General features: G+C 35.5%; 1 protein-coding gene across 6 annotated transcripts in view; it reads right to left on the reverse strand.

The window, feature by feature from the left end:
- TBCK (TBC1 domain containing kinase) overlaps positions 1-27710 on the reverse strand; it is a 237930-nt gene that overhangs the window by 201831 nt on the left and 8389 nt on the right. For 5 of the 6 annotated variants that reach the window (XM_082462789.1, XM_082462785.1, XM_082462788.1 and 2 more), the window contains exon 3: positions 21118-21190. The exons of the other annotated variant lie outside the window; for it this stretch is intronic. In XM_082462789.1, the coding sequence (XP_082318915.1) occupies positions 21118-21190 (73 nt within the window). The remainder of the gene's footprint in view (positions 1-21117; positions 21191-27710) is intronic. 6 annotated transcript variants of the gene reach the window in all.

Here is a 27710-nt window from a genome sequence, read left to right on the forward strand (position 1 = left end):
GAGATCAATGAGCTATTATTGGCCCTACACAGAACGCTGATCATCTTAAAAGCAAAATAAAACAAAAAGTCCAAGTCCCCCTCAAAAAAAACTAGGGTCTTTATAATAAACAATATAATACCATTTTGTTACAACACATCTGTATATATATTTCCATAAATTAACAAAGATTGTAAACTGGGCTCTTCAATTATTTCCATGACACAACTAAATCTGAAGAATGATTTTCTAATTTCTCTGTGAGAATAAAATCACCACTTGATAAGCAGAATTGGAGGATCCCAAGGTGAGCTGGGTATATTTCTGCCTCATCAATGTTTTCTTCTCCCAAGCAGCTTTACTATCCTGGCACAGAAAACTCCAAAACCATTTTTTTTTTTTCCACCAGAGTTACTGACACTGGCAGTGCAAATGCACTGGGTAATAAGTTCCACCTGCCAAGCCCTGGCAGCATTTGGGATGACATAAAGCTATAACTTTTCTCTAAGACAGAACCTATGATGGTTCGTATTTGGTTGAATCTGTACCCTAGCTCATTCCTAAGTTGTTTTTTTTTAAATTAAACTTAAATTTATTTACATATTACCGTGTGAACAAAGAATGAACATAGTACTATTACTGCTCAGAATTTTTATTTGAAGCTAATTTACATTCTTTAAGTGGAACAGTTCACATTTTTTAGGCAATCCATCACAACAGTGAACAGGAGAGGGCCTGAATTTTATGCACTTGTTTAATAAAATGTCTGCTGCAAACAAAATTTATCAAACTGAAGTGTTCAGTTCAATGCTGTGTTGGTCTGTGTCAAGCAAATTATAAGAAATATGACTGATGAAAATTTCCTATTCTATTTATCAGAAGTTGAGGTGATACAGTAATCATATTTTGATCAAAGAATCCAAAACTAAGGTTCCTATGGTCCATAGAGAAGGTAGAACAAGGCAAGATAACAATTTAATAGCCAGGGCTTTGTTCTCAAACCTAATGTAGAACTCGAGGGAGCTTTGTTTACCTACATTTCTCCTTTTTCCTAAGTCAGATCACCTGAATGAATCCGTCTTGTCTATTTTTCCTAACCTTCAACTAGAGTCACAGGTCTTAACACTATGACGCAAGAAAGATCAGACTAATTTCAGCATGCTTTTAGAAGAGAGAGTGAGAAAAAGCTTTTACCCATAGAATCCCATAATGACCCCAGAATACCGTTTAAAAATTGGAGGACAGTTATTTTTTACCAAGTCACAGAAAAGTATTATGTTGATGAATAATAATGTTAGTTGATGTAGCCTAAATGGTGCCCCCTCCCCCAAAATGTGTCTACATCCTAATCACTGGAAACTGTGAATGTTACCTTATTTGGGAAAAGGGTCTTTGCATATGAGGAGATCATCATGGACTATCCAGTTGGGAACAAAATCCAATGTCAAGTGCCCTTATAAGAGAGAGACACACAGAGGAGAAGGAGATGTAAAGACGGAGGCAGATACTGGAGTGATGCGGCCACCAGCCAAAAGGAAGCAAAGGAATACTGACACCAGAAGCTAGAAGAGTCAAGGAAGGATTCTTCCCAGGAACCTCCAAAGGGAGTAGGCACCAACACCTTGATTTCTGACTTCTGACCTTCAGAGCTGTGAGATAGTAAATTTCTGTTGTTTTAAGCCGCTCAATTTGTGGCAATTTGTAGCAGCAGCCATGGAAACAAGTATAGTTGGCTATAAAGATACACATGACATCAAGGTAACTAGTTTATCTCCATCATGACATGATTATAACAGAGTAATTCTTTCTTTAAATGATCTTTATTTACATACAAATTATGTACAATGAAATATACTCATTTTAAATATATCATCAGAAGAGTTTTGACAACTGTACTGCCTCAATCAAGAAACAGAACATTTGCATCATCTCAAAATAAGTTCTCTTATTCCCTTTCCCAGCCAATCCCATATCCTACCCCTGGCTCCAAGCAAACACTGAACTGCTTTCTATCACTATAGATTAAATATGTCTTTTCAAGAGTTTCAAATAAATGGAATGATACAGCACTATTTTATGTCTAGCTTTTTTTTTTTTCTCAGCATGATGTTCTTAAGATTTATCCATGTTGTTGCCTGTATTACCAGTTCATGTCTTTGTATTTCACTGAATGGATATGCCATAATGTTTATCTATTCATATGCTGAAGGACATTTTCTCTTTCAGACTTTTAACAGCTAAACACAGTATAGTATTTTACCAGAAAAGCTGTAGACACATTTAACATAAAATTTCACAAGAAAATAAAGAACAATACAGAGTCCCAGATTTTTGAGGAGTCTCAAATTCTTAAAACTGTCATTATGGGAGAACAAATAAAAATTTGTGGGGAAAAACTAATAAGGAAGACTATCAAAACATGAAAATTACGATCTGGGGTTTGTCTTATACGTATGTGGTAGAACTGGGGATGTTCCATCATTATCATGATGATTCTGAAGTACTTATCTACCTTTGAAACTGAGGTAAATGGTGTAAAAAACAAATGATTTTTTCTGGCCTATCACCAAGACAAACAACATTGACAGCTGACAAAATGTCTAGCTAGTGAATAAACTAACATATGAACAGAGAAAGTACAATTAGATACTAATAGCATGCACAGGTCAAATGCAATGACCAGATTGCTTGCAGCAGAGAGCTAACACTTTCATTTATTGAGATGACTAGAGCAGAGAAAAATCAGAATCTTTCTTCTAGGTAATGTGGGAGGAGCTCATAAGTAGGAAATCTCTCATTCTTCATATGACCACCACTTTTTCATCTTAAGTCACTGTCCAAAATAGCACATATTAAGACTCATCATCTTAAACAAGAGTGCCCTCTCCTACCCTCCAAAACTGTTCTAGAAAGGAAAATAGGGAGAGCACTTTCACTGCTTTCTGATGGATGTTTTTAGTACTTAGCTCTCCAAGTTCATTTCCTCCACCTCTCTTCCCACGGACCCTCTGCCTCTACTTTAGTCATATGCTTGCATACCAATGTCTTTTTGCACTTGCTATTTTCTCTGCCCTTCTGGTTGGTCCACTTAGATGATACTTATCCATCCTTTAAAATTCAACACAAGCATTATTTTCTTAGTAAAACTTTTCTGGATTCTCCTGGTTGTGAGGTACTCTGTCTACCAACATAACTTGCATACACCTCTTGTGAGTACATTTCCCCCCCCCACAAAAATGCAATTTTCTAATTGTTTGTTACAGCTCTGTCTACTCACTAGCTAGCAATTTCTTTAAAGGCTGGGACTTTATATTTTCATCTTCAGACACACTAGCACCTAGCCCAGTATCTGAAACATATATGTACTTGAAGAAGTATGGAATGATCCTTGAGTAGATTAATCATAATTTAAATCATAATTGGTCATCATAGAAAGGCTATAACTGTTGCACAGGCAATGCTTATTGATAATAATATCAAATAATCATTTAGTACACTATAGTAGCTATAATAACAACTCTATTACCACTACTGCTACTAATAGGAAACAGTTTACTTGTACTATATCAAGTGCTGTTATAAGTAATTCACATCTATTACTTCATTAATTCTTCCCACTATCCTAGAAGGTAAAAAAATTGAAGCACAGAGGCACTCATGGAAATGAGTTGATTCAAACCCAGCAGGTTGGTCTTAGAGTCTATGTCCTTAACCACTACACTACACTGCTTTTCTGTGTTTAACAGCATGGATGGTGACATCAAAAGAGAAGAGTTTAAGCTCCAGGTAGTGATATAGTAACTGAGGCTTAGAGCAGTTACTTTATCTTTAAAATGCAGTAGACATTTGTTGTTTCCCTTCCTGGTATCCATGCCCCTTTCTTCCAATGATAACTTACAATTTTCATTTCAGGTTCCACCTCTCTCCTATACTCCTCAGCTCACTTGTCCTGCCTTTAGGAGTGGAAACATGACTCAGGCCTTTGTCAACTGTTTTCTCCTGGCTATAATAATTGTTCTGATTGAAAATCTTAGGTCTTACACAGCATCCAATAAAAATGGCTTGCTCCTTTCTGGAAGACTGAGAGGATATGAAGTTAGAGTTATGACCATTTTGCCATCATTAGGGGAGAACATGGAACTCTTACAACTTATTAGTTGTATGATCAGGGAAAAATTACTTTACTTCTTGGATCCCTCATAAGAGCCTAACTTTCCTCACACATCAAATGGAAGTAATATTAGTAAACCACATCATAGAGCTCCTATAAGAAAAAAATAAGATAACCATTGTAGAGTGCTTAGGACAATGTCTAGAACAAAGTATTGCACAAAATTCTGCAATTATGCTGTTGCTACCATCATCATTATTTTTGTCTAGTCCTTCCCTTTTGAGGTCCTGAATAATTTAGGATAAATAAATCATTTCTAATTTAAACTTTGCATTTGCATAAATAATTGAAATAGGTGGCTGAGGAGGCCAAAATAAAATAAGAACTCATGAACCCCATGTATATTGTTTTGTAGTATATATAGTGTTCATTTCTCCACCCCAACTATCTTACAAGAGAAACCAGTTTGCCATGAGTATACCAATAATTTTTGTCATAAAAAAACAAGTTTTGCTTGCTTCTTTGTCTGACAAAGTGAAAGTACTGGGTTCTCTGGTTTCTAGTTTGATAAAAATGCCAGGAAACAAAGAAATCCCCACAGAGCCATCAAGATAGTCTGATAATTAATGGATAGGACTCATTGAACTTGGAAATTTAAAGCAGCTCATTCTCTCAAACGACTGTGCTGTTTGAATAGGACCTATCATAAAGGCAGATTCTGGAGTACTGTTGCTCTAAGAAAGGCTACAGTGAGAACAGGCCTTTCAGAGGCACAGTTCACTATTTATGCTATACTGTGACTTTAGCAGATATCTGATATTCTGTAAACCTTAGATCACTCACTAACTAGGAGTAATAACCTTAAAGTTACCTATGAAAAGTATATAGCAAAGTAACTAGAATATAGTATGTGCTCAATAAAAATACTATGTCCCTTCCTTTTCTCTATCCCTCTTGTTTATGAATGATATGATTAAATGTTTTAAATTTAAAAGTGCTCCACTTAAAGAATGTCCCAAAGCTCTTAAAAGTGCTGCTAACATTAACTTATTTAAGTCCTTATATATATCATTCCCTCAGTATATACCAAGGGTTAGGGTGTAATGTGTAACACATCCTATTAAAAAATGTAGAGAAAGCTCATTTAGATAGCTCCTAAAAATTTTTGCCAATTAATTATTGACATAATTTTTCAAGACTAACATTTAAAAGAGGAAAGGAAAAGTTATAACTACCATTCCACTGACCATCATCTTAATTAGTATCTATTAAAGTCAGTCAGTTTCTGTTGGTAAAGCTTTTGGTTGATTTTTTCGATATGTCATTTGCTTTTGACACCACAGACAATATTTGCTTATGTGCCAAACTATACAACATAAATATTATCTCAAGGCTTTTTAACATTCCTCAAAAAGCCTATAAGGAAATACTACTGTAAGATTAGAATAAGCAAAAATGGCCCACTCTGCCAGGGCAAAAATCTGTTTTGAGAGAAAAATACAAAGAGCCAGGGATAGTCCTCCCCTCCTTAGCTTGAACAGCTTTTAGGTGAACTAGATGTCTGCCTGCTGACATTGTAGAGAGAGGTCCTTTTGCATAATGATGACGTGACCCTCCATCCAGAAATAGCTTCAAGAAATTTTGGCCAATTATTGCTTAAAAGAATTTCTAACCTTTAATTATGTCAAAACTGAAATCGTTTTGGAGAGTATAGTGACATCCAGATGAATAATTTTAAAGAATGCCTTTGGACAAGTTAACTCTTATAGGTATCTGGGGGTTAGTTTTGCTATATTTTGACAAGTTTACCCTTGCAGACTTACTCAAATTTTAAAATCTTATGGGGGCTTATTCTATGATAGAAAAGAACATTTGACAACTTCCACTCTCAATTCTGTTTTCAAACAAAGACAATTTCTCCCATGTTTTATTCTGCTGTCCACTGGGGCTAAAATCAAGTATGCGTTCAAGAATTTGATCAGATCCAATCTTGCTCTCTGAGAAAAGTTCTGACCCTGCTAGCAACTATGACTGAAACCCATATCCGCATAGAGATAGGATCACCCTCCATTCAGTCAAACACACCTTTTATTAAAAGATTAAAGAAGTATTTATTATCCTCAAAAACAATGGCTATCTCAGTTTTCCAACTATCTCATCTCAGATGACCACTAGACAGAAATTGTCAAGTCACCTTTGCTGTAGCACAAGCGCCCAGTTTGGAGATTTCTGGCACCCTGTCTACCTAAAATAGTTTCATATCTAAGTTCTAGGGACTATGGGCTAGTGAATTTGCTCTAGGCCTTAATATTATTCAAAGACTACATTAAATAATCACTTTCTACCTCACTGGATTATTTGATCTTCCAAAAGGAAGATTTAATCTAATACACTTAAGAAAAAATTAGATGCTATGCAGTTTGGGCGATTTACTGCTAAGTAAGCAACATATTCTAACAACTTACTGCTGATATTTTTATATTGGCCTTGTTTCCTGTGACCTTACTAAACTCACTTATTAATTCAAAGAGTACTTTTTTAGATTCCTTAGGATTTTCCACATAAACAACCATATCATCATTAAATAGAAATATGTTTCCAACTCTTCCTCCCCTTTTTATCCCTTCTCCTCTTCCTTCTTCTTACAATCTATAGGTCTTATGTTTATTTTTGTTGACCTAGTTCATGTTTGTATTTTTATATACTGCATGCCTATGCTGCTTGCATTTCTACATATGAGCCGACAAACAATTGGAAAATAAAACAAATTTATCTATAGTCATATCAAAACATAAGATACTTAGGAATGAATTTAACAAAAGAACAAGAACTCTACACTGTAAACTATCAAATATTGCTGAGATAAAGAAGACTTAAAAATCTGGAGAGAGGGCTTCCCTGGTGGCGCAGTGGTTAAGAATCCACATGCCAATGCAGGGGACACAGGTTCGAGCCCTGGTCCAGGAAGATCCCAAATGCCATGGAGCAACTAAGCCCATACACCACAACTACTGAGCCTGAGCTCTAGAGCCTGCGAGCCACAACTACTGAGCCCGCGTGCCACAGCTACTGAAGCCCGTGCCTAGAGACTGTGCTCCACAATAAGAGAAGCCACCGCAGTGAGAAGCCCGCACACTGCAACAAAGAGTAGCCCCCACTTGCCAAAACTAGAGAAAGCCCACGCGCAAGAATGAAGACCCAACACAGCCAAAAATAAATTAAATAAATAAATTTTAAAAAAAATTTGGAGAGAAACAACATGTTCATTTATTGGAAGACTCAATATTGTTAAGATGTCAGTTGTTCCCAAACTTGTCCGTAGATGCAATGCAATCCCAATCAGAATACCAACAGACATTTTTAGAAATTGAGAAGGTTATTATAAAATTTATCTGGAAATGCAAACAATCAAGGATAGTTAAAGCAATCTTGAAACAAAAGAACAAAGTTGGGAACCTTATATCTCCTGACTTCAAGATTTACTATAAAGTTAGAGTAATTAAGACAGGCATAAGGATAGAAAAAGAGATAAATGAAACAAAATAAAGGCCAGAAACAGACCTACAATTACATTGCCATTTAATTTTCAATAAAAACACTAAAGCAATCCTATGGGAAAAGAAATATCTTTTAAACAAATAGAGCTGAAACAACTGGATATCCATATGGCAAAAACTGAACTTGAACACCATATACAAATATTAAATTGAGAAAGATCAAAGATCCACCATAAAATCTAAAACTATAATGCTCTAGAAGAAAACATATGAGAATATCTTCATGACTTGGGAGAAGGCAAAGTTTTCTCAAAAAGCAATAACCGGGCTTCCCTGGTGGCGCAGTGGTTAAGAATCCGCCTGCCAATGCAGGAGACACGGGTTCGAGCCCTGGTCCGGGAAGATCCCACATGCCATGGAGCAACTAAGCCCGTGCGCCACAACTATGGAGCCTGTGCTCTAGAGCCCACGAGTCACAACTACTGAGCCCGCGTGCCAAAACTACTGAAGCCCGTGAGCCTAGAGCCCGTCCTTGGCAACAAGAGAAGCCACCGCAATGAGAAGCCCACGCACCACAACGAAGAGTAGCCCCCGTTCACCCGCACACAGCAACGAAGACCCAAAGCAGCCAAAAAATAAAATGTAAATAAGATAAATAAATTTTAAAAAAACAGCAATAACCAAAAAAGGAAAAATTGGTACACTAGACTTCATTATAAATAATAACTTCTGTTCATCAAGATACACCTTAAGAATAGACAAGCCATACTGGCAGAAAATACTTGCAAAAAATATCTAGCAAAGTCTATGTATGGAGAATATAGAGAATGTACAAAGAATGCCTAGAAATCAATAATAAAAAGACAAATAACCCACTTAAAAATGGGATTCCCCCAAATTGAACAGGTATGTATGTCATGATATGAATGCCCAATTAGTACACAAAAAGTGCCCAACATCTTTAGTCATCATGGAAATGGAAATTAAATCTACAGTGAGATACCACTTCATACTCACTATGACTAAAAGAATGAAAACATCAACTGCTGGCAAGGATATGGAGGAACTAGAGCTCTCATACATTGTTAGTAGGAATGTAAAAGGTACAACATTTTGGAAAAAGGTCTGGTGGTTTCTAATAGTATTAATCATATACTTATATACTTGTACGTATACATACACAGACACATATGCTTATACATATATAAGCCATCACTTCTACTGCTACATATATACGCAGAGATGTGAAAACATTTGCCCACAGAAAGACTTATGAGGGACTTCCCTGGTGGCACAGTGGTTAAGAATCCGCCTGCCAATGCAGGGGACATGGGTTCAATCCCTGGTCCGGGAAGATCCCACATGCTGCGGAGCAACTAAGCCTGTGCACCACAACTACTGAGCCTGTGCGTTGGAGCATGCGAGCCACAACTACTGAGCCCGAGTGCCACAACTACTGAAGCCCGTGCGCCTAGAGCCCGTGCTCCACAACAAGGGAAACCACCGCAATGAGAAGCATACGCACTGCAATGAAGAGTAGCCCCTGCTCTCCACAACTAGAGAAAGCCTGCACGCAGCAACGAAGACCCAACGCAGCCAAAAATAAATAAATAAGTAGATAAAGACTTATGAGAACACTCACAGCAACTTGTTATGACAGCCAAAAACCTGGAAATATCCCAGGAGTTCATAAACAGATAATTGCTAAATAAACCATGGCATAGTCATAAAATGTAATACACCTCAACAATAAAGAGGAATGAGTTATAATACACGAAACCACATAGATGACTCTCAGAAACATGAGGGTGAAAGAATCCTTACAGAAAAGGGTATATACTGTATAATTCTAATTATATAAAGTACTAGAATTAGCAAAATTAATCTTAGGCAAAAAAATCAGCAAAGTGGTTGCCTCTAGGAGTTGGGGGTGGGGTGAATGGCAAAGATTTACTGGGAAAAGGCATTAGGAAAATTTCTAGGATGATGGTAGAAACCTAATCTTAATGTGTATTTGGGCTACAGAGATGTATATACATTTTTCAAAATCCATCAAATGATACACAGGCTTTTGTACTTCACTGAATATAAATTTTACCTAAAAAGAAATCATAAGCATACATATTGAATTATACTTAATGATATACATGCTGAAAGATTTAGGGATAAAGTGTACTCATATGTGCAACTGACTTTGAAATGCATCAAAGTAATAGAATGAGTTAATGAGCAGGTAGTGGGAGGGACAGATATATGATAAAGCAAAAGTTGGCAAAAATGTTAATTGTAGGATATAGGTATATTGTATAATTCCTTCAACTTTGCTATGTTTGAAATTTTTATAATTAAATACTAGCCAAGAAAAAAATAAGTTAGGTAATATAAAGACATTTTCAGATCACCAAAATCTGTAAGAATTTGTCAACATCAGACTTGCACTAAAAGAAATTTTAAAGGAAGTTTTTCAGGCTGAAGGAAAATGAGACCAGATGGAAACCTGGATCAAAACAAAGGAATAAAGAGCTCAGGAAATGGTAAATACGTAGTTAAATGCAAAAGAATTTTTTCTCCTCTTTTCTCAAGGTCTTTAAAGAAATTGTTTAAAGCAAAAAACTAACAATGTATGGTCAGATTTATAATACATATAAAGTAAATATAAACTGTAAAATGTATGACAACAATACCCAAAGGATGGGAGGACGGTAAATACTGACAGAAGTATATTGTTATAAGAATCCTACATTATATATGAATTGGCATAATATTAATTCATGGAAGACTGTGATGAATTAAGGATGTATATTGTAATCGTTACCACAAGCACTTAAAAAAGTATAGCTAAAAAAAAAGACAAAAATAAAACAATAAAAAAACCCTCTGAGCCTCTTACAGACTGATTTCAAGTACTTATTTGTGTTCTTTTACATGTTGACACCTTATAATTTATCAACTCAGAAGTTTCTGCTTTTCAAACATTTCCCAATAGGAAATTGTACTGGTTAATTTCAATTTCATTACTATTTCCTCCTTCTTTTGCCTTTCATGGGTATAGACAATACCACAGAATAAAATTCAAGGTGTTCCCTTAAAGTCAGTGCAACTCCTAACACAAACCTCCTTAGTTTACTAAAGTGTCCTCACTCACTGAAGGAATTAATTTGTTTAATAGGAGGCAAAACAATGAGTAAATGAAAAAAATGCTGTGATAGTTGACTACTGAGGCTACACACATGATTTTCTTAAAGTAGAAGTTATCATAGGTGAAAATAATTTCCAACACAGATGGGCCCTATCGTTCTCAGCTCATTCTGCTGTTAAAACAAAAACATCTTTTAATTCCCACCTCACTAGTAAAATTAGAAAATGCAGATATTTCACTTTTTCTCTCCAATGTATTAAATAAGTGAATGATCCTTAAAAGTTAAAAAACCCAGTACTTTTCATTTCTTCTCCCAATGACCCCATCTGTTTAAATTAGACAAAGCATAGAGTATCTTCCTCTAGCAACAACTTAACTTCTTAGACCAGATATTGCCAATTGGCTGCCCATTGGCCAAATTCGGCCCATTATTTTGTTTTGTTTGGATCATGGTCTTTTAAAACTTTTTAACTACTTGAAAATGTTTAGAAATTCAGAGATTTCACGTAATGAGTTCTTTTGAAAATCTGAAAGAGATGGTAACACCGGGACACATTCTTACAAGGCAACAAAGGAGCTGGAGCTGAATATTAGCTGCATCTTCTTGATGTGTTACCTGCTTTCCAGTTTAACCCAGTTTCAGTTCAGTACACTTCACTCAAATTACCTGCCTGGACTCAAACGAGTTTATAATCTCTATTACAAATATTCCCCATCCCAAATTTAGTCTCCTTCCTCACTCTAGTCTTTACTCTTGTGCACTCACTCACGCTCTCTTTCTATCAAAATAACATGCATCTATTACTTCACTAAAAATTTCAATTGAGGATGTATTTGGCTTAAAAAAAAGTGTCTCTAATGGAAAATAACAGATAGGTCAGCATTCTATACCAACATATTTACATGGTTTCTGGCCATCCTTTTTGTACATGGACACTGAAGTAGTTCCCTCTCCACAATAAGAATTTTATAATAATAAACAAAGGGCTTACTTTACTCTTGACTATAATTCTGGAAAATAGCATATAATAAAGTTTGAATTTAAACTTTATTAAAGTTTGATTTTTTTTTTTCTGAAGATAACTGGCAACTCGAGTGACTCAGAAAAATTTCTTTCATCAAAAATACAGAGGTTAAACATGCTTATAATTGTTGAAAGGATTATTGCTTAGTTAATTAATCATTTATCTTTTTTTTTGGCCATGCTGCACAGCTTGTGGGATCTTAGTTCCCCAACCAGGGATCAAACCTAGGCCCACAGCAGTGAAAGCACGGAGTCCTAACCACTGGACCACCAGGGAATTCCCTCATTTAGCTTTTTAGACATTGAGGTATAATTAATAATATGAAACTTAGATATTAGCGAGGAGGGAAAACTTTGGTAATTATCTGTATAAAGAATGTGGTAGGGCTTCCCTGGTGGCGCAATGGTTGAGAATCTGCCTTCCAATGCAGGGGACACGGGTTCGAGCCCTGGTCTGGGAAGATCCCACATGCCGCGGAGCAACTAGGCCCGTGAGCCACAACTACTGAGCCTGCGCGTCTGGAGCCTGTGCTCCGCAACAAGAGAGGCCGCGACAGTGAGAGGCCCACGCGTCGCGATGAAGAGTGGCCCCCGCTTGCCGCAACTAGAGAAAGCCCTCGCACAGAAACTAAGACCCAACACAGCCAAAAATAAATAATAAATAAATAATAATAAATTAAAAAAAAAAAAAAAAGAATGTGGTAGGCAGAATCCTCCCAAGATTCCTGTCACCTGGGTTTTAATTCAATCACTAGTCTAGGTACTACTGTACAGGGACTTTGCAGATGGAATTAGGTTGCTAATCAGCTAATCTTAAAGTAGGGAGAGTACCCCAAATTATCAAGGTGGGCCACTATAATCATGTGAACCCTTAAAGTAGAAGAGCAAAGCAAAAGAGTCAGAGAGAGTGACAGAAGAGGTCAGAGTTTCAAAGTATCAGAAGGACCAGGCCTGCTGCTACTAGCTTTGAAGATGAAGAAATGGGGCCATGAGCCAGGGAATGGTGGTGGCTTCTAGAAGCTAAGAACGACTCCTGGACAGCAGCCAGCAAGGAAACAGGGATCTCAGTCCTACAACTGCATGGAATTAAATTCTACCAACACCGGGAATAAGCCTAGAAATGGATTCTCCCCTGGGGCCTCCAGGGGAAATGTAGCCCCACCAACACCTTGATTTTGGCTCTGTTAGACCTGAAGCAGAGAAACCACCCAAGCCCAATAGCCTTTTGATTTATAGAACTATGAGATAATAAATTTGTGTTGCTTTAACCTGCTAAATTTGTGGCAATATGTTACAGCAACAATGGAGAGCTAATACTTTGCTGATGAATGAAAAAAAAGGCTTTACACAAACCCTAGCTGAACAAGACCAGCAACCATTAGTCTATAAAGTCACACACATTTCATGAATTACTGGCGCAGCTATAAAATCTACTTTGATACCTCCTCAAAAAGGAATCTCACATCAGTTTCAAATCTTGCACATTCTCCCCAAAGCGCCTACTTTCCTGTCTGGCCCTTTGTGGGCTTTGGGGAATTATGCTCTTGGAATGCTCTAACTGATAAGAGTGTTTTGCCCATTTGAAGCCTTGAATCACTCTAGCTTGTCCAGATAGTTTGTGCAAACAGTGTGATTTATGTTGAACACCTGCTTCCTTCTGTGTTGGGGGGGGGGGTGGTCTGGAGCATCATTAACTGCAATCAGTCACACAGGCATTATGTACCTTTGTGACCAACCCCCAACAAAAATTCTCACTCCTAGGCTCAGGCCAGCTTCTCTAATAGGCAATACTTTGTGCATGTTGTCACAATTTTTGTGCTGGAGAAATTAAGGACATCTTCTACAACTCTCCTGGGAGAGAACTCTGGAAAGCTTGTGCCTGGTTTCCTCCATATTTCGCCCCGTTGTTTTCTCTTTGTTGGATTTTGCTTTGCACCCTTTTGCTGCAATGAGTATAACGTAACCATGAGTATAATAACATCTGAGTCCTGTGAGTGCTTCTATTGAATCACTGAAGCTGGGAGTGGTCTTGGTGACCCCTGACACATCACAGTTCCCACCATCTCAGCCAAAATGATTTACTAATACGAAAGAGAACACCAAATATGACACTTGCCATAAGACTAAAAAATTTTCCCAGATCTTTACTAACCAAATTGAGGTAGGCAGAATTCTAAGATGGTTCCCCAAATCCCTGTACCCTGATGTACACCTGGCATAATCCCCAAGACTATGAATACGATGGATTTTACCCTCGTGATCACATTATATTCTATGGTGCAGCTGACCTTATCACATGAGCCCTTGAAATCTGGATCTAGAGGTTAGAGACAGAGGAAATAAGAGAGATTCCAGGCATGAGCAAGATGTGATACAAGGGATATCATCCATTGCAGGCTTTGGAGATGGAGAAAGCCACATGATAAGGAATGCAGATGGCTTCCAAGAGCTGAGAGCAGCCCCTCATTGATAGTAATCAAGGAAACAGGGACCTCATTCCTACAGTTGCAAGGAACTGAATTCTGCCAACAACCTGAATGAGCTTAGAAGTGGATTCGTCCCCAGAGTCATGAGAAAGGAAATCGACAATTTGTTTCCTCGAATCATTCCATTTTTAAAGAAAATAATAAATCTCGGAAATAAATATATTTCCAAGAAAATAATAAACTAATTACCAAGATACATTTGCATTATACTTTCACCAAAACTCATTTGTTTGGGAAATATAATTATGACACATGATTAAAATGAAGATAATAGGGAAATAGAATTCAAACTGCATGACTAAACTAAAAACATAATTAGTTCATTTAATAGTTAATTTATAACACATTAACTATATGCAAACTCTTATGCTAACAATTTCGGGAGACAGAAAAAATAAAAAATACTGTATGCATGTTAAAAATGTATGGTTAATTAAGGGAAAGTAAACCATACCTTCCTTAATTAAATAATTGCAAGGAAAACAATTATAATCTAGGAGGGGAAAGGTACCTTACAACTAGAGAGATACAATGTAATAAAGGAATTTGGAGGAGAAAAATACAATTTGTGCTTTGGTTCAGTGGCATGGTATAGAGGCAGACAGAGGTGAGTGAATTACTTGAAGAAGTGTTATGTACACTGTGCTATCTACACTGGGCAAAAAGACAGCTTGGTCTTCAACAAGGTATATTTCAATTGTCTGGCACTCAATTTCTTCAACCATATATTGGCAACAATGAAAATACTTGAACAATTTAGATACCCTGGAAGTAATTTAGAGAGTTTGAAGTCAGGTCCTATGCCTATAAAATGCATTTTCTTCACACACACACACAAATGGAGAACCACAAAATGTTTTTGAGCAGGAAATGGACTCATCTATAACAATATTAATATAGCAGCAGAAAGTAGGAGTAACTGGAGTATGGAAAGACTAAAAGCAGGAAGACCAGTTAGGAGAATGCTGCAATGCAATAGTCAAGCTCTTTGTTACTGAAGCCTGAATTAAACAATGTAGAGGACAGCAGAGACAAGAGAAGTATCACCGAGGTGGTATTAACAATACTTGACTGGCAAGTAGGATAAAGGATACAAGAGAGGGAGAAAGCAAAAGATCGCTGCAAGATTCCATGCCTGGTGAAAAGCATCTTTTTTTGGTATTATTTTCTGTCTTTAAACAAGACAAGTAAAACTGGAAGAAAAATATACAACAGTTACATAAATCTTAAGTTACTTGACTACACTGTGGTAATTTCAAATGCATTTTGAAAATAGGGCCCTTGAAGGCAAAAAATGTATGAGAGCCTTAACTTCTACCACCACGTTATATCCTAAAATAAGAGTATCTACTATCTCTTTCTGATGCTATGACCCGTGGCTCATTATCCACCTGTGGAGCGTATTCTAGAATGTGTTCAAAATTCTTTGGAGTATCTAATTCAGTGAGTAGGCAATCATTTAATAAGGGCAAATAAAACTTACTCATCCGAGTAAGTCAGATCATGTTTTCCATCAAGCTAGTGAACAGCTGCAGACATAGCCTGCTTCCCATCAAAGTCTCATGTATAACCTCTGCAATGTTGATGGTTCTCTGGTAAATTTTCAAAACCATAACCCTAAAAACATATGACAAACTACATTTTATTGAAGAAACTTGCCTGCACTACTCACCCTGCCTTCACTTGCATATGTAAGGACAATGCAGGAGCTTTACTGCAAGTGCCAAAACTCTGCTGAATATCTGTCTATGAACTATACTTGCTGGCACTTTTATAGATTAAGAAAAAGTACATGCGCTGAATAACACAAACGGGAAATGCTTTCCAAATAGCACCTAGACTTAAAAGACAAACCATTTCCCTCATGCTTGTTTTAATAGGAGTGACAAAAGGTATATCTCTTTCTTAACATTTTCTGGAAAATATTTTAGAAATGAGATGAAATTTAAATTTCTCCACTTTTCAGTACCTTGAATCTGGCTTTAGGGTAGCAATTAAATAGATTCACAGGCACCAAATATGAGATGATTTCAAACAAATCTTTCAAACGCTGTACTTTTTTTCTTGAAATGTACTGGTTATAAGAGTTTAATTGAATTCCATGCTTCTATGTTTCCAGCAAATAATTTTGATCATTTAACTGAAACTGGAGAGGATACTGGCAAGAGAGAACTCTGGCACAAGTAACATATAAAAGCCATATAAAAGAGAGAAGCTTTCTCCAAAATTAATTCCTCATATTCAAGCTTGAATAGACTCTAATGAAAATGAGTTTTCTCTTTCAAACCAGGTTAGCAAACTACCCTCACAAATAACATTATTTCATAAAAGACTGACTCAATTATAAGCTCCAGGTCATAGCACAAAATTATTATTTTTGGTTTGGATAACATGAATTCTCAAAAGGGTTTTATGGCTATTAAAATTATAACAAGAAAGAACACAATTTTCTAGTGAGATCTGAAACCTCAAGACAGTCTTAAGTTACAATACATTTGTAATACGAATTACTACCATAATGTTTTAGTACAATATTGCTTAATTAAGTGATATTAAATTTATCATGAAAAAAGTTAGGGAGTAAATTGATACAAGACTCTTCTCTAAGTTTCTAGTTTTCATTCCTCTATCCCCGATCCCACAAATTTTACAGAAGATGCAAAATTTTCTTCAAAATATAAATCCAGGAAGATACATGCCTTAAATGATGCTTAAGTTTGGACAATGAACTGCAAATAACTACCAGACAACTGGCAGCTTACAGTTTTGCAACAGTTAGAGACAGATGTACAAGTAAAAATCATGGATCTCAAATAGCAATCCCATCTAAACAGATTTCCTGTTTACTTTGCATCAGCCTTTCTTACAGGTGCAGGGTGCTTACTTTTGGCAGTAGGGGAAAGAACTGATTTATAAGCCATAAGAACATCTTCTCACTTTCCATAAATAGGTTATAGAATTAATTAAAACTGCAACACATCAATTCTGCACATGAAACCTGCTCTGGTATTGGAGACTAATGTAATCCAAATATGTGGAAAGTCAAATAGTTTTCAACAAAGCTAACTTAGATGGATGGATCAGATAACAACTTGGAACTGAACCTGACAGAATCATTTCTACTCAAAGGCAGTAAGTGCTGAATGTTATATCCCAAAATGAACAAGGAAAATATTGAATTTTAATCTATTACCAGAATGATTAAAAACAATACATACTTTACAAAAATGTTTAAAAATATCTCACTTGAAGAAATTACAAAGACCCATAAGACTACCATATGTTCTATTTTAAACAAATGAAAAAGACTATGTAAATGTCATGAAAGACAGTATGAAATCTGCATTTAATCCTATTGATGTTCTGCTACCTATTCAAAGAATATGCTTCCATCTATAACATTTTATCCTCATGAAGACATATACAAGGGTATTGAAGAAAGGTGGCTTCTTTATACCTTTACACTGTTGAGGCTACTGGTATCCATTGCCATGAGATTTATTATCTCTAAAACAACGATAAATGATGACAAGCACAGAAAAGTAAAACTTTTCATGAGCTAATGGATTTAGTCTTATTGACAAAGCAATGGCAATTATATCCTTATATAGTACAATCAAAAGTAAATAAAGTAAAAGGGTAGAGTGAGGTAAAATGATGAAAATGGAAATTTGTCTTCTGAGTCACCAGCTTCTCTCTCCTTTAGCTCTTTTCAGTAAGTAAAGGAAGGACAGATATGGGCAAAGAGGGAAATGTGGAGATCAGAGGGAACATCCTACAGTTACTACCATCCTGATGACAAGACCTACTCTACTTGTGGCTTGTAGAGTCCTCTGGAATGGCTGGGAGCACAAGACCATGGGTAACATCAATTTACATGATGTAGAGCAATTCTAATCGTAGCATAGCTAAGTCCTCTGGTACTTCTGGATATTCCCTTAATAATCTGTCCTCTCTTCATAGTGTAAACTTCTTCCTTTTTTCTGTCCCAAGTACCCTAATGAGTATTGAATAATTTTAGGAACTTTATTTTCCAGTTAGTGTTAATGTTGATTTAGTATTTCATTCCTACCTTTTCCCTTTTTTTTTTTTTTTTTTTTTTTTTTTTTTAGTACTTGTATGATCTCCAAGACTTCTGTGACAGCCAGACTCTAAGATGCTCCAATGCCCCCCTGACTCCTGGGATTTACATTCTTGTGTCGTCCTCTCCCACACTGAATAGAATTAATGGCTGACCTCTGTATCCAATGAGCTATAGCAATGTGTGGCTCCTCAGGAGAGGTCATAAAAGGCATTGCTGCTTCCACCTTGCTTTCTCTCATCTCTTAGATTGCTCACTCACTCACTCTGAGAGAAGCCAACCACTATATTGTGAGAATAGCCAAGAGGTCTATGGAAAGGCCCTCAAGGTAGGGAGGAAATAAACCTCCTGTCAACAACTGGCACCAAATGAGTGAGCTAACTTAGAAACGGTTGACTGAATCCCCAGTCAAGCTTTCAGATGACTACACCCCCAGCTGATATACTGCAATGTCATGAGATCCTGAGCTAAAACCACCCAGCTAAATGTTCTTGAATTCCTGACCCAGGGAAATTGTATAAATTGATAAATGTTTATTATTGTTTTAAGCTGCTAAGTGTTGAGGTAATTTGTTAAGCAGCAATAACTAATTCATGCTATTTCTTCTTATAGAAACAAAGAAATACAAACAAGTATGCCACTGGATGAAGCATCTTCATTAACAACATAACACTGTTGCTATATGAGAGACTCACAACTCAAGCCAAGTAAATAACTCAACAGGCTTTTAAAAAATTTTTGAGGTATAACTTACATAGGCAAAATGCACACTCTTAAGTGTATACGTCAGTGAATTTTGACAAGTTTTGCAAGAACATGCACCATGTAAGTAATATCCTAATCAAGATGTAAAAATTTCCATTCCCCAGATAGTTCAGTCAAGGCTATTTTGAATCAGTACTTGTACTGCCCTCTTCCCAACCAGAGTTAAGCACTATTTTTACATCTATCACCGTAGTTGAGTTTTGATTGTTCTAGGACTTCATATAAATGGAAGAATATGATTTTTGTGTCTGGCTTCTTTTGCTCAGCACGATATTTCTAAGGTTCATCATGTTGTTGTATCAGTAGTTTATTCCATTTTATTGTTGTTTAATATACCACAATCTGCTTACCCATTCTCCCACTGATGGACATTTGAGTTCTTCCCAGTTTGGGGCTACTATGAATAATGTTTCTGGGAACATACCTGTGCAAGGAGATCCTCTACCTAGGAGGAGGATTGCTGGATCATAAAATAGATGTTTCTAAAACAACTTGCCTTTTATATTATAGCACTGAATTTTGCACTTAGACTTGTCATGGGTTCTTCTGTCAAAAAAATCTACCATTTAAGTCATGGGGAATAGTAGGTTAATATACTAGTATAATATATTAGTATAAGAAAACATATGCTTATAAAGGCAATTGATTAATGTATTATCACATGTAATTCATATTAAATAAAATATAAAGTTGACAATAACTTCCTCTAGAATGATCCCTAGTTCAAGTAAAACTCCTTGTTCTACAGATATGGAAAATGATTAAGAGACTGGTCCAAGGCTGCCTAGCTAGTTAGTGGTTTTTTCATCATACATATTGCATTGTAAATCTTTATACAAATTTAACCCAAACTCAGTTAAAATTCCTAAAGACATGACTACAATTGGTTTTCAATTTTAATGTCAACTAGCTTTCACAGAGAACTTTTTTTTTTTTTTTGCATTAGTGGTCTATAAATTAAAGTGTAAATTTAAACTGGTGGGCAAAGAGTAATATGTTCTTAAAAAAATACAATTAAAGATTTGTGACATGCAAAAATTATACCTATAAAAACATATTTACTAAGTTAGGTTAAATATATAGAAAAGTCACTTTTATCACCATGGTCAGATTAGACTTTTCTAAAAAATCAAGTGAGGCAACTGGATACTTGATATCTGCATCTTTCATTCCAGCGACCACTTAAAACCAAACCATTTGAAGTAGCAAGGAAAGTACTTTTATTCAATTTATTTGTTTTGCTGCTATTAAATTACTACCATTTAGTAAGATACACATTTTTCCTCCCTTGCAAAAGATTTATCTTCATCTATAATACAGCAATGATTAAAGAGTATTGACCAAGAATAAGAATATTTCTTTAATCTAGGATGGATAATTACAATCCTATAAAGGCTCATGGCAAATATTTTTCATTGGTTTAGTACAACTTAATTCATTAAAGAAACATTTTTCATAATTTTAAGATAATTTCAGAAAATCTGTGAAGAAGCTCATTTAATAGTATATTTGTAAGAAAGTTTAGACCACTTTTCTTGCCAAAAATGCCTTAGAAAGTAAATTTCATGTGTCATTGAAATAACTGAATTTAAACTGTATGATTATATTCCACCCAAGCCACGATTATTATTTCTCTCTATTCTTCAATCTAGCCTTCTACACAGTTCACTATGTCCCTAAGAATACCAGTGCCCTGTGAGAAGCTACCATGTACTTCTCTCAGGAAATACTCTTAAACTCAGCTAGAGAAATGCTTGGTACTAAAAAGATTTCAAATTTTCCTGTATATCCTCTTTAGTAATTTTTTGTCAAGTACTTTGCAGAATGCTTACCTCACAAAAGCTGAACACTGGATAATGTCAATGTTGAATTTCTATGAGGCCTGTGAATTAAATTTCCTAAAATGAAAATTTACACCTGGATTTTATCATTAAACAAGTAACAGAAGAAACTAAAATCCTGCAGTTTCTAGTTAAAATGCCTTTTGTTTGCCAATTTCTGCTTTTCATGTAATTGTCCTGATATTATACAGTACCTCACGGGTTTCCCTTCTCGAAGCAAGTCTTCTAGACTCTGTTCACAGTGTTCAGCCACCACCACCAGTCTCTCTGAGTGAAAAAAAACACCAACTCCACTTTATATTTGATTAACACAATGTTTTAATAACAAAGTAATGTACCCCACTAAACTTATTAACATATAGTACAAATGATATTTTAAAAGAGCTTTGCAAAGTCTACATTAACTACATAAAAATCAAATACGTAGAATAACAGGATAAATGTGTAATAAAACAACACACTAAATAACAATTTCTTTTCATCTTGTGTTTTTCTCTAGAATTTCTCCCATGTGCATCAGGAAAAACAGCTGGAAAAGTTTACCTTTGGCAAAAAGAAGCAATCCTTCTTCTGACACAGACTAGGAGAAGAAAAAGCTTGGATGAAGATATAAAGAAATTTTGAAGTGAAGGGGAAATTGGGAGCTAGGGACAAATTGTCTTGACGGTCTGGTTCAAACATAAGGTCTTTGAAACTGAGTTCAGAAATTTGAGAAAAGTAGAAATGTTCTGAATCATGACTATGGAGAAAGAACAGAAAATCAACTTGGGGTTGTTTGTAACATCATGGGGCCTGCTGAGATTAGTAATAATATAAAATTTTGGTGGGCACAATCTATATCATGATGTAATTTTTATTTTCCAACAGATCAACTGTTTAAGAATAAGACAGCACAGTTTTGAAGGTCTATACATTTTTAATGTAATCATCAGTTACCTAGTGACTAACACGTTGTCTGACACAGTAGCAGATCAAAAACTCTTTTCCTTTTTAGATGAAAGAATGTAAGAGGAGTGAGAGAAAAGCACAACTGGGCTCACAAGTGGCTGGAGATTTGATAAGGTTATTTCAGGAGAAAGAAATTGGGGTACTATGAATATCTATGCAAAATGAGTTCTAAGATAAGGAAGAAGGTAAACACATAATACAGATGGCAAGCTAAGACAAGATAAAGAAGTAAAGGTGAAAAGGGACCAGAAATAGTGATAACTGCAAGGAGGTTTGGTGAAAATGAAAAATGGCAAAGGTAGAAAAATGAGAGCAGAAGATGGGAAGGACTGATTCAAGGTACGGTCTTGCCTGCTGGGAGTAGAGATGAAGGACAATGGTACACAGGCAATCATGTGAGGTGTGAGGGCAGGATATTGTATGGGTCACATCTTGGAAGCTCAAACTGAGGTGGTGGCACTATATAGAATGATCTGAAACACAAAATCTTAAAACTATAAATGAAAACTATCACTTTCAGAAAAAAACTCCAAGTGATCTAAACAGGAACTTAAAGAAAATTAAATTTGAAAGAACATTTAATGAGGGGAAAAAAATAGGAAAGAAAGTTGAGATAAAAGTTCTAGTTCTTCAATTCAATAAAGAAAATAGCATGCAAAGTTGAATTCCAAGCAATTTAGCACAACTGTGAAGTTCTAGAAGGAAAAAGCAAATAATATTGTCAGAAAACCAAAATGGGAAGCAGCATTCCTTTGTTTTCCCTCTTCTCACATTTTGTCAATTTTCCTTACACCTATCTGGTTACCCCTCCTCAGTCTCCTCTGTAGACTGGTACCTCTTCTACCCAAATTTAAATGCTTCTAGTGCCTCCAGCTTTGATTCTGGGTCTTCAGACTGTGCTTTCTCCTTATTTACTTCCAAGGTTGAAAGACTCTTAAATTTTATCTCAAGCCCAGAACTCTCTTCTGAACTCCAGGCTTTTATAGCCAGTTTCTCACTTTAAAAGTTACCTCAAACACAACAGAACTCAAACTGAATTTATATTTTGCTCCTTAAGCCTTTCCCTTTAGTACTGTTTCAGTAAATGGTACCACTATCCTGCCAGCTGCTCCAGCTACAAATTTAGGAGTAATCTCCCTTTCTCAAATCCAAAGAAAAAGCCCTGCCATTTCTATTTCCCAAATGTTTCCAGAATCTGTAAAGTTTGCTCCATCTGCCACAATCTGGGTCCCATCCAACATCATCCCTCATTAGATTACTACAACAATCCCTTAACTAATCTTCTCATATTAATTCTTATTCCCCCTCCAACATATTTTCATACTAAAATCTAAGTGATAATATAATAATAAATCTGAATACGTAACTCCCTGTCTGGCTTTACTTTTTGTTATTTTGTCTGTCGTTCACCAACTTCCAGTTACACTGGTCTTCCTTCCCCTTTGCTACCTTAAAATACTAGCACATGGATTACCACTGCCTAAAATGATCTTCCTGTTCCTTCTCCCAGTTAACTCCTATCATGAAACATAGTGGTTAAGAGCACAGACTATTCTGTCTGGGCTCAAATTTTAGGTTTAATACTCATTAGTTATGTGACCTTGGGGGAGTTTGCTAACCTCTCTATGCCAAGGTTTCTTCTTCCGTAAAACAACAGTACCTACCTCATAGAGCTGTCGTGAGGTTGAAATGAGTTAATACATAATAAGAACCTGGCACATAAGAAGCCCTAAGAGTTAGCTATTATTATTATTCATTACTCAGTTAAATGTGATTTCCTCCAAGAACACTTTCCTGGTCCCCCCAAATCAATTTGCTCCTCCTATCATATAATCTATTCCACAATGTACTTTTCTTTTGTAGCACTTATTTCAACTCCTAAAGATTTGTATACATTTTTATCTAATGCCTTTGTTCTCTACTAGATAATGCATTTCATGATGGCAGGAAGGATATTGGTCTTGTTCAAAATGCATCCCCAGTGTCTAGAATCATACCTCAAACATATAAGCATCTAATTTAAAAATACTTGTTAAATGAGTTAACTTAAGCAAAGGCTCAATGTAGCCATTAGAAATGAATGAGTCTCACATAATGACAGTCATTGTCTAAAGTATATGCCTATGTTGTAAACTAGGCATAATAACACCACAATAGCACTGATTTTAATGTAAAACAAAACCATCAGAATATGTTAAAATGTGCATACCCCATTAATGAACAATTTTAAATTATATATTCATAAGTCTCCATATCTATGAAGGATTTTCAAAGTGTTTGGCATTAGCCTAAAATTTGTCAGGCATAAAATGATTTAGAAAAAAAAAATTATCAGGCTTCTTCAGGAAACTCCTTCAAAATATCATAAGCCAGAGTTTGCCAAAGCTTTAGGATATTATGGACCTTTAAAGTATTACTGTAAGACAGCAGAACCATAATCCTTGGCAGAATATCAAAGATTCTCCCAGAGATAATAGAGTGTATACCAAAACAATGTTTCCAATATGAACCAGTTTTTTCAAAAAATCGTTAGTCTTCATTCTGAAACTCAGGACCACTGTTTGAAAATAACTTCTGTTTGTTATAAAATAATATAGTTTCACAGAATAAAATATGACAGAAATATTTGAGAATCATAATGTGCCAAATATAAGTCAGCAATGTAGTGGCATTATTTATAAAAAACAAATGTGACACCAAGGTGAACTTTAAAGAGTAGAACATACAAGAACCGTGAAATAATCTTTCTTCTAACAAACAGTTGATGAATGCCAAGTATAACTGTAGTGTACATACAGTTTGAACTGTATGTTTTAAGTCAGTCAATGCTAAGAAATGGAAGAGAGTACAGTATTAAGCAAGACAGATAATAAAGTAGTTGAGTAAAAAGAGGGACTAAAACAGATTGAAAGATTAAAAGAAACTTTTTTAACTTAAAGAAAGAGGTAAATTGTAAATGCGTTAAAACATGAAAGGTTATTAGAATATAGTTACTGCATCATTCTTTTGTTATTCACATTAAAAACTGAGACTAGCTCATTACTTTTTAAAGAGAATCTCTAAATAAATATTTATACAGTAAAACTGATAAAGAAAAATTCTGTGCTTAAAAAACAGTATTGTTACTAGGTTACTGTGATTGTCAGTTTTATGAGTCAACATGGCTAAGCTATAGTCCCCAGTTATTCAAACACTAATCTAGGTGTTACTGTGAAGGCATTTAATAAATGAAATCTACAATTAGATTACTTTAAGTAAGGAAGATCATCCTAGATAATCTGGGTGATCCTGATTCAATCAGTTGTAAAGGCCTTAAGAGCAGAATCGACTCTTCTCTGGAGAAGAAACTCCACACTTGGACTGTGACTTCAGCTGTTGTCTAAAACTTCAGGTTGTCCTTGATGACCTGCCCTATGGATTTCAGATGAGCCTACCCAACCCCAAAATCACATAAACCAATTCCAAGCAATTAATCTATATCTGTGTAGCTATCTAGCTATCTATCTCTTACTGGTTTTATTTCTTTGATGGAACTCTAAACTGATATAGACACTTAGGTTGAAATATATATGCAGCTAGAGATATAGAATACATTATTTTACAGGTTCTTAACAATTCTATTATTCTTTACCTAAATTTCAAATCTATTAGTTAAAATAATTTTGTTCTTGATTTTCCTAGCAATAAACAAAAGATTTCTGGGTAACCAATACCAAATAAAATGGAATGTATTACCATTTATAATCCTTATTCTGCTTCTAAAACTGCTGAGATTTCAAGTTCAAAAGAAAGATTGTTTGTTAACTTAAGTATTTTCATGCTTTATTGGCTTTTTTCTTTTAAAGATATTTTACTCAACTTCTCTTTAATAAATCAAGTGCACAAATTCTAGTGTACACTATTCTTGACTTTAAATACATCATTCTGCTGAGTTAGCAAGAAACTAACATCATCTTGAATCAGTTTTGAATGATCCATAGGAAACAGTGAAAGCCTGACTTCTGAGCTAACCTAACATGTAAAAACATAATGTTAGTAAAACAGACCACATGTCACACATTACTCCAAGTAAAAAGGGAAAGGTGGGCAGGTGGGAGACTAACAATGACAAACTGTGAGATATCTGTATAGTAAGAACAGAATAAAGGGGGGAAAGGAACCAAAACCAAAATTCTTTGAGGAGACAATTAAGTGGAGTCCAAACCAAAATCATGTGGTATTAAATCATCAAGAAATATGTGTTGTTCACTAAGGAGACTGTAGAGTAGAGCCTTTTCAAACTTTTCAAATTAAATTCAACTGAAATGACTGGGATGTTTTGGAACAAAAAGACCTTCACATCTACACTTATTCTAATTTATTTACACCTTACGATGCATACAACTTTTCAGGACAATGAACATTGCCAGTAGTAAAAAAATCATCAAATTCCCTAACCTTTTGACAATCACTGATATTTTCATTCCAGGCAGCCAAACTTAAAATATATGAATTTTACACACATCCATGACCTGTGTGTCCCTAGAAGAAAGGGCTGCTGAGATCCAGGAGCAGGGAAAGCAGGGGAAACAGAGTAACCAGCAATATGGTGGATGGGCCTAAAGAGACTACCTAGATGTTGAGCTGGGTTCTACATTAAGAGAGGTTAACAGTGTCTAAGGAGATTAGTTCCTATCTCACATTTATAACTAAAAAGAAGGTTCCTGGGCAGTTAGCAGTAGTGTTCCCCAAAGGGATTATGTCATAAGGTTTTTCCTAGTTCAGTGTTTACAGGGCCTCATTTAGATAGAGGGATGAAAAGAAGGAGCTCAAGAAGTATCTAGGACTACTGAGTCAATTATCCCATGAAAAGAAAGCCTAGGGAAAACTGGACAGAGGCAAGACCCCAGTCATATGAAGTGATGCTCCAAACAGGCTTCCAGACACAGTGGGAAGAAATAAAGGGCACTTCAGGATACAAGAATGAAGAAGTCCTAAGAACTGAGTAAAGTAGCAAGACTTTGGGAAGACAGGCATACTACAACTTTGCAGATGTAAAGCAGCAATACTAAGTATGGTTACTCGCTACAGATGATAATGAGGATCCACTATATTGCTAAGTTTGGAGTGATTTTGGAACTAGGTCAACCCCACAAGCGGAAATTCTTTAGAATTTGTAATTGGATTGGGGGGTGGTGTTTGAGGCATTCAGGGATTGACAATATCTATCAAGTATTCGATTATATAAAAAGCCCCACATGAGTTCTATAATTTAGTTAATGTCATTGAAGCCATTTATCAAATAAAAACATTAGCAAAAGGTTTTTTGTTTGCTTGTTTTTAAACAACAAACTTGCCAGAAGTTACTTAATTGCTTTGTGCCTCAATTTCCTTATCTGTTTCTACCTCATGGTAAGGTTGTAAGCATTAAGTTAATTAAAATATGTAAAGCTTAGAATACTTAGAATACTGCCTAATATATAATAAACACTCAATAAATATTAGCCATCAATAATATTTATTACAAAAAACATTTTCTACTCAGTCTAGAAAACTTTCAGAGCAACATTTTTTAAGAGGCATAACTTTGAAAGTATCATTTAGCCTGTTTTTCAGCAAAACAATAGAGGAAATACAGTTTGCATTTTTTGAGCATCTTTAATGTTAGGTTGAAACACCTGAAAATGCCATTTTGTAGGAATAAAAACAGGACAATATCAGCAAGTATAGAGGGTTAACTTTCATAAATCATTTTGTTAGAAAAATTAAATATATTTCAGTGAGATGCATTTAAAATAATTCTAAGAAATGGAACCTCAGCATGCAATTAAGTTTTCAAAAATAATTTTAAAATAATTAA

Source organism: Balaenoptera physalus (assembly GCF_965194825.1).
Source record: "Balaenoptera physalus genome assembly, chromosome: 5".
NCBI classification, from domain to species: Eukaryota; Metazoa; Chordata; class Mammalia; order Artiodactyla; family Balaenopteridae; genus Balaenoptera; species Balaenoptera physalus.